This window comes from Monodon monoceros, unplaced genomic scaffold (genome assembly GCF_005190385.1).
Source record: "Monodon monoceros isolate NGI ecotype Baffin Bay Population unplaced genomic scaffold, NGI_Narwhal_1 Super_Scaffold_6, whole genome shotgun sequence".
Classification (NCBI taxonomy): Eukaryota; Metazoa; Chordata; class Mammalia; order Artiodactyla; family Monodontidae; genus Monodon; species Monodon monoceros.
Genome location: NW_021703783.1, coordinates 91931675 through 91946258, shown reverse-complemented (window position 1 = coordinate 91946258; position 14584 = coordinate 91931675). Strand labels below are relative to the sequence as shown.

Sequence of the window (14584 nt, the reverse complement as noted above, 5' to 3'; positions counted from 1 at the left end):
CTTTCTGGATAGTTTGGTTCCTTCTTTATATTTGTCTGTGTTTTCCTAGAATACACAGGTTTGGCTTGCGGAGCAAAAAATAAATAAATAAATAAACGACGTTAAAGGGAAAGAAAAACCTGTAATGTCTACCGTCCATTTCCACACTTGCTTCCAAACACCTCCCTGTGTCTGGACAAGGCTCTCTGACTCAGTCACCCTCTAGACCGGTGGGGCAGCCAGAAGCCCAAGGGTGGGCCACCTCAGTGCTGGAGGTCACGGCAAAGCCCTTCCCAGCCTGACTGTACATGGGGCTGGGCCCCCTGACACTTGTTTCCCAAGGAAGGGAGATGGGGGAGGCACGAAGGCCCAGGGCAGGGGGCACGGCCTCCCTCCAGAAGCCTGTCTAGGGCTTCTCTCCACGAGGTTTCCACGGAGAGGGCGATGGGCGGCAGCAGGAAGCCCTGAGCTGTAAACACCCCTCCCCGCGTCATCCAGGAACACGGGGTACCAGCCTTGCCCGACCCCAGCTCCCCTGTCCACGTGCTGGGCCAGCCCACGGGCCACCTGGAGCCTCCAAGACCACGCCTGGACGGCTGGCCCCCAGGGGCAGCTGGGCGGCAACTCTGAGGATGAATTCTTCAGCTTGCCTCCGAGAACCTCAGGTTCCCAGAACGTGAGACCTGCAGGGGCAGGGCCTGGGGGTGGCCGGCTCCCACAGTGCATGGCCTCACCCTCACTCCATGGCGAGGAGCCGGGCCGTCCACCGTCACAGCTGTGCCTACTCTGGGCTGACGCTGGCTGGCTTCCTTGTGGGCACCGCCTGGGGGCAGGACTGGGCCTGGGGTGGGGCCCACCTCCTGTGGCCCTTTGCCTCCTCCTACGGGAGCGGTTCACGTCCCGCTAGAGGTGGGCTCCGCAGAGCCTGCAACTCTGACGTCCCCAATGCCGAGCTTTGGTCACTGACACTGTGACCTTAAGCGACTCCCTTCATCCCTCTGGACGTTAGTTTTTCCATCTGAACACTGAGGCTAATGTTACTCACTCTGCTCCCTTCGCAGGACTGTTTTCTAGAACAGATGAGAAAACAAATGGAAACCCCTTTTTAAGCCTACGCTGCTAACTCTCTGGAACCGTGCACAGTCGAGCAGGAGAAATGGCCCCAAGGCAGGAGCAGATCACAGTGTTCGTGTGTTCCCAGCATGCCCTGCCTCTCTCTGCAGGGCTGGCCACGGCCCTTTCATTCCAGGTGCCCGACATCGCTGCTCAGGTGTGCTAGCAAGCAGGCAGGCGGCCACAGGAACCCATGGGGGATCAGCGGGGTGAGAATGGAGACAGGCTACAGTGGTGGAGGGATTTTATAGTTTCACAAGACTAAGGACAGACTATTGTTCATTCTTTCAAACGTGGTTCCCAGGGCGGAGCCTGAGTCCCTGTGCACACTTGGGATCCGAAGAAAATTCCTCCAGGGCAGGGCTAGGTCCCCCAAGCGCAGGGCTAGCCCAGGCCAGGCACCAGCAGGTCGTCAGGAAAGGGGGCAGGGAACCCCGGGTTGTGGACTGCAGCTACCAGGGGAAGGTCCGGGTTCTGAACTTGCTGGATACCTCTGCTTGTGCTGGGAAGAAAGGGCACGTTTGCAAACAGTGCTGTTTCTGAGTCCCCAGCTAGAGGCACACGAGGCCTGCGCGGGGCACCCTGGAGGTCAGGGGAGGTGGGCCACTTACTGTAGTGCCTGGGCTCCTTGACGTGGGGCTTGGGCTTGGTGGAGCCGGGTGCCCCCGGGGCCTGGCGCCGCCTCTGCAGGGCCTGGTAGAGGCCCAGGGCCCGGCGCTTGGCCTTGCGCAGGATGTGGCAGACGTACTGGAAGATCTCCTCGTAGCAGTCGCCGGGCTCGGCGTAGCTGGCCACCGTGCTGGAGGACAGGTAACGCTGCCGCTGCTCCAACATCAGACGGTGTTCCCGCTGCTTGGTCTCCGAGAACTGGGTCGCTATGACAACGAGGCACAGGTTGATCATGAAGAAGGAGCCCACCTGTGACCAACGGGAGGAGAGGACAGGGACAGAGGGGACGGTGGGGTGAGAGCAGGTGGGAGCAGGGGCGGGAGGGTGGGAGAGGGAGACGGAGAAGGAGACAGAGAGACGGGGAGACAGCGACGGAGACGGGGAGACGGCGATGGAGATGGAGGGATGGAGGCAGGGCGAGAAGCAGAGGGATACAGAGGCCAAAAGGAAGACCAGAGGAGGGGCAGGGGCGGATCCCACACATGGAACAGGGAAAGAGACAGCCAGAGACAGGGGGGTACAGACAGACAAGGGCAAGGAGGGACACCAGGGGAGAGTGAGACAGGCTCAGAGAGGACAGAAACGGAGGGTGTGGGAAGCACAAAGTGACAGGGGCAGGTGGGGACAGGGAGAGAGGAGGGGAGGGCGGAGCGCCCAGAGAGACGGAGAGGCACGGGCACAAATAGGGACAGGAAAAGAGCGCTGAGGCCTTGCTCTGGGAGGAGGCCGGGGCTCAGGACAGCGGTGGCCCAGGCAGCTCCCCAGGCCCCCCTGAGGCCTGCTTCCAAGCCCTCTCCCCTCAGGCCCCTAGGCCTTGGCCACGGCTGCCCTCCCACCTGGGACATCAGCGCTGAGGGCAGGGAGGGAGCCACAGCCCCCCTCAAGCTACCTGAGCCCTGAGTCGCACCCCAGCCCTTCCCTCACTACGGCCCTGACTTTGGGCCTCCAGACAAGAAAAGACAAGCTTCCCTCAGAAAGGGCTTAGCTGGGCATCTTTATCTGGGCTTGGATGGGGAAAGGCTACCTGGCTAGTGCTAGGAATTCTGCCACCTCAAGTCCCAGGGCCCAGCTCCAGGGGCCACCGCAGGCAGAAGAGCCCCAGTTTCCAGAGGCAGGCGCCTCCCAGGCACATGCTAAGCCTTTGAATAGACTCAGCGGCAGACTCTCACCTGCCAGAGGGAGGGGGCAGTGTGCGTTTCACCCTCCTCCAGGCTGCCTGCCAGAAGGTTCCTGTAGGCCGCAGCCCCAGTCACTGATCTCCCTTCCTTCCTCTCCCCCACAGCATAGCTGGGGAGCTGGGGCTCAGGAGGGGTTGCGGGAGCGGGGGGGCTTCCTGGCCCAGAGGACTCTGGGAAAACCCCCTGCCTCTAAAGTAAGAAGATGCCTCACTCATTTGCTCTCTCCGCATTTCCTGGAGACCCGCTCGGCAGGCCTGTGTGAGGGGCACGGACCCCGTCCGCTGGGAGCTCACACCTGGCAGCCTCTACCCAGCCCGCCTCTGTGGCTGCTGTCCCTGGGTGACCAGGCAGCTCCCCATTCCCTCTGCACCTCCATTTCCCCATCAAAAACATAAGGCTCGGATGAGCTTAGGACTTCTGCACTCAGAAGGAGTACTGGGGACCTGCGTGCAAAGGCTGAGGACCCCTCACCGGCTGTGTGGCCCAGGCCAGGCACCTCACCTCTCTGGGGCTCAGGGTCCACAGCTGGGAAACAAGCAGGTGACCCTGCGTGGCCAGGGTTGTGAGGGTAAAAGAACGGCATGGTCACTCAGCCTCTGCTCGCTGGATGCTTCCCAGCACCTGGAAAACTCAGCATCCTCACCCTCTCTCCTGTGACAGGGCCCCCCGGGGCCCAATAATCGCAGCAATCATAGCAGCAGGACACGTTTATTGAGCATGTACTGTGTGCCAGGGGCTGTGCAGCCGCAGGCTGTGTCTCCTCTAACCCTCCCCAGGGCCCGTGAGCCAGGTGCCGTCACTGTTCCCCGCTTCACTGGGGGCTCAGGGGGCTAAGGGTCCTGCCCAGGGTCATGCTGGGAGTTACCAACCCCAGACTCCACCCCTAAGTCCATCAGAAGCAGATGAAGCGTCCTCCAGCCTCTGGAACTCAAGGCTCCTCTCGCAACCTCAGTGGTTCACAGTCCCCCCACTGCAGGATTCCGTCTGGCCTCAGGGTCTCTGTGAGGCGTCCCCTGCCTAGAAGGCTCTTCCTCTGGCTCTTCCCCCTCCAGTCTTTAAGGCTCAATTCTGGCATCACCTCCTCCAGGAAGCCTCTCACTTCCCCTATCCCTTCTCCAAGCCGGGTGAGAGGCCTCCTGTGGGCTCCCTCAGCCTCTTGGACTTCCTTCGGTGGTGGCTCCTAAGATGCAGTCTGGTACCTGTCTGCTGTAGCCCATCTTCCCCCACAAGACTGTGAGCTCCCAGTGGGCAGGGAGGGCCTGACTCACTGCTCAGTACCCAGCACTCGGCTCAGGGCCTGGCGCAGAGCAGGCTTCCCTGAATGTGCTAGGGAATGAACAAGCCAGTGGATGGACGGCAATGCTGAACAAAGCCTGGGTCCCTCTCTTTCTATCTAGGGTGTCTCCTCATGGGTCCAAGGCCCCAGCACCCCCAGGAAGGCATCGAAGCTAAGCCAACAGCGGGGGTGTCTCAGGTCGGCTTCTGAGCCCCCAGGTCAAAGTCCCAGCAGCCCAGGATGGGGTGCTGCCCCGGAGTCCCAAGCGTGCTCTCTCCCACAGCCAGGAAACCAGAGATCCCAGCCCTGCAGCAGCAGGGAGCCAGCAGCGACTCTCCCAGGAGTGAATCACCTTGACATCTGGGGACTGTGCTGTGGCTGAAGCTGCACCCAGGCGTGACAAGGTGGATGAGCTCGTTCTGGGGAGACTGTGCAGGGGAAGGCGGGAGGGGCCGGCCAGACAGCGGGCCCTCTCTGGGGGCAGAGAGAACACCCCTTCATCTCCAGGTCTCCCCCACAAGACAGAGCTGCCCGAGAGCTGGGAGTCCCTCCGAGAATTTCAGGAAGTTCTACCAGTTCACAACCAGGCTCAGCCTCCCCTCCAGACCCTGCCCGGGAAGCAGCCCTGGGCTTCTGTTTCACAGCATCTCATCTTCCTGCCCCAGGAAACGAGGGAGGTGCTAGAGCCCTTGAGACGCTTCCATCCTGAGGCTGCATCCCTGCTATGGTCATAAAAGGATGTATTCCCAGAGACTACGAGGCAGAGAAACACAGGCAGGAGCAGCAGGTGGACTTAAATGCCCAGAAATGAGAACTGAAGGCAATTGGAAGTGATGGATGCCTCCACAGCCACCCCGACGAGCTCCCTCAGCCACCTGCTGCTCGGCTGCATTTACAAACTGCCCCTCCTGCTCTCTCCCACTCAGCACTCGGGCTCTGCAGGGGCACCCTGGGGACTCCCAAAGAGCCCCGCCCCCACTCTGGGGTCCCCTGGCCCATGGGTCCCTGAGCTTTTGCCCAGAGAGCCCCAGCTCCCCTGACACTTACTATGATAAGCAGGATAAAATAGATGAAGTTGTAGAAGGAGTGAGCATCCATCACGTAGTACATGATCTCCACCCAGCCTTCCAGGGTAATCACCTGCAGCCAGGACAGAGCAGAAGAGGAGAGAGAGAGCCTGAGACGGCTGAGCCTCCAGGAAGGCAGGCAGCAAAGGGGAAGCTGCCCCAGACAGAAGCCCCACTGCGTGCCGGGACACTCTACACATGTCCCCTCTCGTATTTCTCCCAAGGGCTCCACGGGGCAGCCATCCTCATCCCCAACATGCAAGTGAGAAAACGGAGGCTCAGAAGGTTAGGACACTTGCCCAATGTCACACAGCCAGGAAGGAATGGACCAGGGACTTAACCTGGTGCCTCTCGCTCCAGAGCCCCTCACCTTCCAGTCTTCCACACCAAGGCAGAAGGACTGGAAGCAGGGGGCCCTGGGCTGCGGCTCCAGCTCACCCCTGGGCCACTCTCTGAGCCTCGGCTGCTTCTTCAGTGTGTGGGATCAACAGAGCCCTCCTGGCAGGGTCAGGGCGCAGCTCAGGTGAGCCCGGGATGGGGGCTGTGAGAAGCCTGGAGTGACTCTGTCGCCCATGCGCTTTCCCAGAGAGGAAAGCAGAGGAGCCTTGGGCGAGACGAACGCCCGGCGCCCCCAGCACCGCGGTCTTGTTCGCTTCTGGCAAATGCACAGAGCGTTTGCCAGGTCACTGCCACCCACCCTCTCGGGGCCGAAGGGTCCCAAAACGCAGCTGCTGGGCTGTGATCACATCACACCTTGCAGCTCTGAATTCTGCGATCCTGTTGCTCCCCAGAGCAAAGCGTGCCAAGCAGACCCCTCAGCGGCTTCTCAGCCACCACCCTCTGCACCTGCCCCATCCTTCCTTCTGACGACAGCAGGAAGGCAACCTGGACTGAGCATTCACTGCACGCTAGGCTCGGCTGGCATCATCTGGTTTATTCTTCTCAGCCACTCAAGGCGGGGGGGGACCTGTTATTACCCCCATTTTAGAGATAAGAAAACTGAGGCACAGAGGCATCAGGCAATACACCCGAGCGCCTACAGCCCTTTCTTCGAATCTCAGTTGCTCTGACATGGGCTGATAGCGCCTGTTGTGCCGGCAGGACGGGTAGATTTCAATGACACGGGTGGCAAACCCCCAGCACAGAGCCCCGCCTGCCAGGTGAAGCTGCTCACCCCACCCAGCATGGGGGCCGGTGCCAGGCCCGAGGGCCCCACCTGGAAGATGACGATCCAGGCATAGCCGATGTTGTCAAAGTTGATGGCGCCCTTGTGGGGGTTGGCACTGCCTGTGCGGCACACATTGTAGTAGCGGTTCCAGTTGACACAGAGCCCACTGGCGTTGAGGTCCTGGCGCCCCGCCCCAAAGTCATAGACGTCATCCTTGGACAGGCAGCACTCGCGGCCCTGCTCCTTGAGCGGGGGGATCTCGTGGCAGCCCATGATGCCGTTGTCCCCCGACAGGGAGCAGATGAAGGGCATCTCGTCATCCTCCTCCGGCTGGTAGTAGGGGGGCAGGGCCACATCCCCTTGTCTGTCCACAGGTGATGGTGGGGAAAGAGGAGAAGGGGAGGGGTCACTGCCACACAGCATGGCAAGACTGGCCCAACATGCCGTCATCGCCTCCAGGCCTTCGCACATGCTGTTCCCCCTGCCTGGGACACCCTTCCCCACCTCTGCCATGGTCACCAAAACTCCCACCTGCCCACTGTGGGCAGTTCTGGGGTCCCCCACCACCACCAAGAGGGAGCCTTCCCTGGGGGAGCCTCAGGGAAGACTGGGCCCTGCACTCACCCCAGTTATTGCTCTTGGGGAAAAATGCACCCAACTCCCCTGGGAGGCTGGAGCTCTTTTAGGTAAAGGACTGGGTCTCAGCATCCCTAGCACCCACACACTATGGTCGGAGCAGAGTAGGTGCTTAACATACAAATGCTAAATTTTACTGATTCAACAGATGAAGGTAAGATACCTTCCTGCCCCACCCTCTCCCACCTATGTGACCTTGGGCTGGTCACTTCCCCTCTCTGGACCTCAATTTCTTCATCTGTAAAACAGAGATGACAATGCCTGCCCTGCCCATCCTGTAGAGCTAATCTATGATTCACTGCAATCCCAATCAAAATCTCAACACGTTTTTGTCTATGAAACCTGGCCAGATGGTTCTAGGATTTATATGAACGGGAGAACAGTCAATACAATTTTTTAAAAGAATAAAGATGAGTGGAGCACAGCCCTACAGAAGAACAAAATACTCTACAAGTATGATTATTATTAGAGTGTGGTATTGCAACAGGAACAGAAGGAATTGTGGAACATCACAGAGCACAGGGACAAACCCAGGTATAAAAGAGAACTTAGTATATTATAGAGACACCTTTTGAGGTCCATGGGGAATGGAAGGACTAGTCAGTAAATGGTGTTAAGACATTTTCTATCCATGTGGAAAATAAAAAAGTTAGATCCTGGGCTTCCCTGGTGGCACAGTGGTTGAGAGTCCGCCTGCCGATGCAGGGGACACGGGTTCGTGCCCCAGTCCGGGAAGATCCCACATGCCGCAGTGCGACTGGGCCCGTGAGCCATGGCCGCTGAGCCCGCGCATCCGGAGCCTGTGCTCCGCAATGGGAGAGGCCACAACAGTGACAGGCCCGCATACCGCAAAAAAATAAAAATAAAAAAAAATAACAGTGAGATCATTTTACATCCATCCAAACAGCAAACATTTCAGGGCTGATAATATTGAGTATGGGGTGAGTGCAAACACGCTAATACACTATTGGTGGGAGTGTAAGTTGACATGACCTTTTTAGAGGGCAATTTGGCAACAACATCCGTTAACAATTAACATGTAGACATCCAACCCAAATACGTATGGTCCCCGGACAGTTTAATAAAGGCACTACTGCAATTCAGTGGAGAAAGGATGGACTTCTTCATCAGTGGTGCTGGGACAATCGGTCATCCATATAAAAAATGAATCTTGACCCCAACCACAGGTCGTACTAAAAATTATTTGAAATGGAATATAGAACTAAATGTGAAAGATAAAAACAAGAAAGAGTTGGTAACCTTGGGTTAGGAAAAGATTTCTTAAACTGGATACAAAAAGCATACTAGGAAAATGATTGCTATCTGGTCTTCATTACAACTGAGAGCTGCTGTTTGTCAATCAAATGACACCATTAAGAGAGTGAAAGCAGAAAAAGAACAAAAAGAAAAAATTTTTAAAAGGAAAAGAAAAAACAGAAAAAATATAAAGGAACAAAATTTTCTAAAGAAATAAAAAACAAAAAAATTAAAAATATTTTAAAAAGGAAAAACAGTGAAAACAGAAGAAAAACAAAAAGAAAAAAATTTTAAAGACAATAAAAGAAAAACAGAAAAAATATATAAAAGAACAAAAAGAACTTTTCATTTAAAAAGAAATAAAAAGGAAAAAGAAAAAAATTTAAAAGAAAAAGAACAAAATTTAAAATATTTTTTTTTAAAAAGAGTGAAAGCAAAAAACTTAGACTGGAATCAAATATTTGCAATATATATATATATCCACCAAAGGACTCAAATCCAGGATATAAAGGTCCGCTACAAATTTATAAGAAAAAGAAAGGCAATCCAACTTTAACATGGCAAAAGACCATACAAACACTTCACAAGGAGATACACCAATGGCTGATAAACACACGGAAAGGTGCTTATCACCACTAGTCATCAGGGAAATTCAAATTAAAACCACAATAAGGCACCATTGCACTCTCACTAGAATAGTAAAAATTAAAGGACTGACAATTCCACATGTTGCTAAAGGATGTAGGGCAACTGGAACTCTTAGACTTTGCTAGCGAACATTTAGTGCAACCATCCTGGAAAACAGTTTGGCAAAATCTACTAAAGCCGGGCTTCCCTGGTGGCGCAGTGGTTGGGAGTCCGCCTGCCGATGCAGGGGACACGGGTTCGTGCCCCGGTCCGAGAAGATCCCACATGCCGCGGAGCGGCTGGGCCCGTGAGCCATGGCCGCTGAGCCTGCGCATCCAGAGCCTGTGCTCCGCAACGGGAGAGGCCACAACAGTGAGAGGCCCGCGTACCTCAAAAAAAAAAAAAAAAAAAAATCTACTAAAGCCAATAAACATATGCACTCCCTTAACCCAGCAATTCCACCCCTGAGAATTTACCCAAGAGAAGGAATGACAATATCCACCCAAAGACATGGACAAGAGTATTCGTCAGTCATAGAGCCAAAGAACCAGAAACTGCCCAGATCAACAGGAGAATGGAAAAACACATAGTGGTATATTCACTCAGCAGAATCCTCACAGCAGTGAAAAAGAAGGAGGGACTTCTCTGGTGGTCCAGTGGGTAAGACTCCACACTCCCAAAGCATGGGGCCGGGTTTGACCCCTGGTCAAGGAACTAGATCCTGCATGCATGCTGCAACTAACAGTCTGCATGCCACAACAAAGATCCCCCATGCCACAACTAAGACCTGGCACAGCCTAAATAAATTAATATTTTTTTTAAAAAAATAAGTAATCTAGAGATGATTTTTTTTAAAAGGATGAAAAAGGAAATACACAAGCAACAACTTGGATGAACCTCACAGACACTGAGACAAAGATGAAGACACAAAAGGTAACGGCCTATATGATTCCATCTAAAGAAACCTCAGAAACAGGCAAAGGGAATCTATGGTGATAGAGATCAGAACAGCTGCTACTTTGGGGTGAGGGGGAAGGTGACTGGGAAAGGGCAGGAGGGAGCCTTGCTGGGGACAGTGAGTTTCTCAGGGTAGATTTACAGTGATGTGCAACCCAGGTTAAAACCTCACTGAGCACTTAATAGCTGTGCCTGCTACTGAGTGTAATCTATACCTTAACCAAAACAAGTATTTAAAAAAAATGGACACAGGAGCATACCTCGGTTTTTTTGAGCTTTTCTTTATTGCACTTCTTACAAATTGAAGGTTTGTGGCAACCCTGTATCGAGCACGTCTGTCGGCACCATTGTTCCAACAGCATTTGCTCACTTTGTGTCTCTGTCACGTTTTGATTATTCTTGTAATATTTCAAACTTTTATTATTATATTTGTCGTGGTGATCTGTGATCAGTGATCTTTGTTGTTACTATTACAACTCACTGAAGGCTCAGATGACGGCTAGCCTTTTTTGGTAATAAAGTACTTTTTAATTGGGGTATGCTCTCTTTTTAATATTATTGCACAATCGATAGACTACAGTATAGTGTAAACATAATATGCACTGAGAAACCAAGAAAGTCGTATGACTCGCTTTATCGTGGTGGTCTGGAGCCAAACCCGCGATATCTCTGAGGAATGCCTTACATTTTGACTAGACATTATGAGTCTAGCCATTGATCACAAAGATTGCAAGCATACACGATGCTCCCTGCAGGCTTCTATGTAAGAGCAAAAACTTGGAAACCTCGCAAGGTCCATCAACAGAAGCTGGCTCGCCAGCTTCTTATTCATTCGTGGAATAAGAAACACTGATGAAAAACACACTCAAGACACGCTACCAGAGCCATTCTCATTTTTAAAACCTGTCTGGGGTGTAAACAGTCGTGTGTGTGCATTAACGCCTACACAGAATCGGCAAGAAGGGACCAGATGCTTTGCAGAGGACACAAGACCAGGACTCAGGTTCCGGGCCCTGCCACTTCCTAGCTGCGTGACATCGTCCTGATTCTGTGCTCATCAAGAACACTCCAAATGACCATCTGGGGTCTCCTGAGGGGCTTATGTGCCTGGAGGGATGCTTCGCGCACACTCCCTGGGGAGCAGTCACAGCAGGCTTTAGAGTCAGGGGAACCCAGGTTCTAATTCTATCTCTCACTTTGCCAAGCTGGGTGCCCTGGAGCAAGATTCTCCTCTCTCAGCCTCCGTTTCCTGGTCTCCACAAGGGATCAAAAGTCAAGCATCACCTCCACGGCCCCTGTCACACAGAAGCGCGTCATCCTTGCTAACCAAGTAAATAAACTGGTCTAGAGATACCCAACAACCAAGAAAATAAACTCACAAGTGACATAATTTCAGACAGAGATAGTGCCAAGAAAATCAAGCAGGATAAGACAATAGAGGGTCTGGGGGAGGGGGGTGGTGAGGGAAGGCCTCCAGGACGAGGTGACATCGGGGCTGAGCTGGGATAATGAGAAGGGGGCCATGTTGGAATGACCTAGAGAAAGATCCATATGGCACGGAGGGGCCTGGATGAGACCTGAACCCAAAGCTGAGAGCTCATACCTACCCGTCTCCATCTTTGAAGGCCAGACCAGGAGAAGCAGGGTCCTCCTCTCCTGCTGCCCCAGGCCCTGACTCAGGGGCTACCTCTTCCAAATGACTGACACAGTGAGGGCACCCCTGCCCCCCACAGGGCTCTTACCCACAAGAGTGCCCCGTCCCTGATCTACCCAGGTACCCTACTGTTCCCCCACAGTGATAGGCGGGTCAGTCCCTTCCCCAGGCTTCCCCCTGGCTCTCCAGCTTAGCTCCATCCCCACAACCAACAGTCAGGCCAAGAGGGAGGCCCAGCCCACGCCTGTGCAGTGTCCCCAGGGACAAGAACTGTCCCTCCTGCAGTCCTCGCTCCCCAGGGGCAGGAACTCCACCTTCTGCTGTGTCCTCGGCCCGAGCACGGGCTGGGCAAGAGCTGCCACTTGGATGAGTTTGTCGAGTGACAGGATGAATGAAAATGCTTTTTTACTTCAGTCTCCCTGGGGCCTGGCACACAGCAGGAGTGCACTAACTCATATTAGTGAAACAAAATGAAAGTATAGCCATGTCCAAATACATATGGGCATGTATGTACACTCAGAGACACTGCTTATCCCTCGTCGCTGAGATTCTGCAGATGTCGCATTTCTCAGATAACTCAACGCAACTCCTCCAAGAGCGAAAGCTTGATTTCTGTTTACATAGCTTTGGACAATCATCTCTCTGAGGAGTTGCTCACCCCACTGCTTTTAGACACAAGTGGGCCGAATGCGAGCTGACCTTTCCCTGATGACTCAGAGTCACTGATAGGAACGTCTGTGCTGTAATTAGAAAGCCAGTTTCCATGTCTGCTTTGAAGGTTTTCTGTCTCTTTATTCCTTGTTGTCCTCACTTCTGCTTGGATCTTAACTGCCCTTTTTCCTCTTACCCAACCTCCTTCTCGTTTGCTGCTTCCACTCTTTTGGTCCCAATTCCCAAGTAAGTTAAAACTATGTGTTAAGTAAGAGTCACTAGGTACTGAATTAGCATCTAAGGGCCTATCTTGGACTGGGACTTTTTGATACCAATTTTGAGAGCCCAGAGGACTTCTGTGCTCATTCTGGTGTCCAGCCATTCATGAGAGACCTACCACCAACTCACCTGGGCACATCCCTTAATCTCCCTGCACCACTGGAAATAAGGATCGGGACCAGGTCTCAATGTGGAGACCTTCCTAGCCCTGAAACATTCAGCGCCACTGATCCCCCAGCTAAAGCTGGCCAGGAGCCCGGGGCAGGCGGGTACAGGGTGGGGGTGGGACTGCACTCACACTGTGAAGTTCTCCTCCAGGAAGCAGCGGTTGCGCAGCAGGCCCGCCCAGAGCTGCACGCCGATGATGCCAAAGATGAAGAAGACAAAGAAGCAGAGCAGGAGGACATTCCCCAGCATGGGCAGCGTGTCCAGGAGCAGGTTCACCAGGATCCGCATACCTGAGAGAGGGAAGGGTGGAGGGATGGGCAGACAGGGGCAGAGGTCCCAGAGAGGACAGAGGGAGAGCAGGGTTAGAGGAACAGAGAGGGGGCAGTGAAAGGAGAGGTGGGACATGTGGGCAGGGGCTCCTTACTGTCCTCAGCCTGCTCAGTGGCCACCAGACAGACTTCCTCCTTGGTACCTGCCCCTCCTCCCAGAGGCCATGGAAATGGCTCTGGGCCCCACGACACTTACACTAGATTCTGGGTGAATAGGCAGGCATTTATGGAGCACCTTTTATGTGCCATCGCCTTTCTGGGTAATGCACAAATATGATCTCCTTCGTGAGGGTGGTAATATTATCCCTATTTTATAGAAGAGGCAACTGGAGGTTCCTAGAACTGAAGCTACTCGCCCAAGGTCACACAGATAGGAAGCAGCAGGGTCTGGATTTAAACCAGGTGTCCTGACACCAAGTTAGCACTCTTTCCACAACCCCCAAGTACCCGGAGGCCTAGGACTGAGGCCAGCTCATCTCCCTATGCCCAGCACCCACCCAGAATGGGCACAGTAGGAGCCTAATAAGTGCCCTTCATCTCCGGGGCAGTCAGTGGTTCCCCGACCTTGCCAGGACACATCAGTACCAGCCAAAACCACCCTGCTGACCCGCCCACTGCATGATGGAACCAGGCAGACCTCTCAGAGTCACCTACAGAAGAACCCTGGCCAGCCGAGGGACTCAGACCTGGCCTGATGCCAGAGGAAGAGGACTTTTCCTTTCCTAAGAAATAGCTGTAATGAACAACCCAAGGCAGAGGCAAAACAGAAGGTGGGGAAATGGGAGTGGAGACAGACATCCCCAGGGAGGGCGAGGGGGTGACCTGAAGCGGGCTTCAGGCAGGCATGGGACGGGGGGCAGAACGTGTGCTCCTGGGGAGGTCTGACATCCTGAAATGCCTCAGGTAGGCAAAGCCTGTGGAAAGCACATAGAGCTTTAGAGAGCTTTAGAGAGATTTAGAGAGAGATTTAGAGAGATTCGGGTTCAAATCCTCACCTGCTAGCCTCTGGGACCTGTGGGACCTGAACCAGTCCCTTCCCCTCTTGGAGGATAAGGCCCCTCAGCAGACGGGCCCAAGAAGACAGCAACCACTCTACGAAGATTCCCCAGCTCAGGGCCCACACCCAACTCTCAGCAAACTCCGGGGCTCCCGCCCCCCAGAGGAAGTGAAGATGCTCAGCTTCCAGCACTGCTCCACACACTTACCACCCTTCACGTCTGTCTCCCCATCCTTCCCTTCTGCCCCTCCTGGCCTGGGCTGACCCATCTGCACCCTCCATGCCCTCTCTCTCCCCGCGGGCTGTGGAAAGGACCCAGCTCTCCCAAGTCTGGGCGACATCATCTGTGCAGCTTCAGTAACTGTCTACATGTCACCCACTCCCTCCTGACTCCTCAGGAAGACCCAGCCAACCCAGTCACTGGAGAATCCGCAGGAATGCACGCCCCAGACGGGTGGGTCACCTCTGTAGTTTTGCCCAGCTCCCTTTCCCAGTCCTATGAAAACAGCATCAATTCCCCCATTCCAGTCCTGTGGTTTGGGTGGGCTGACATGGAGATCACATGACCTAGGCCTGGCC

At 54.3% G+C, this 14584-nt stretch overlaps 1 protein-coding gene across 2 annotated transcripts in view; it reads right to left on the bottom strand.

Annotated features, from left to right (window-relative positions):
* CACNA1I (calcium voltage-gated channel subunit alpha1 I) overlaps positions 1–14584 on the bottom strand; it is a 106049-nt gene that overhangs the window by 39953 nt on the left and 51512 nt on the right. For both annotated transcript variants that reach the window (XM_029206308.1, XM_029206309.1), the window contains exons 5-8: positions 12810–12969; positions 6499–6814; positions 5263–5355; positions 1704–2010 (exon numbers count right to left, since the gene is read on the bottom strand). In XM_029206308.1, the coding sequence (XP_029062141.1) occupies positions 1704–2010; positions 5263–5355; positions 6499–6814; positions 12810–12969 (876 nt within the window). The remainder of the gene's footprint in view (positions 1–1703; positions 2011–5262; positions 5356–6498; positions 6815–12809; positions 12970–14584) is intronic.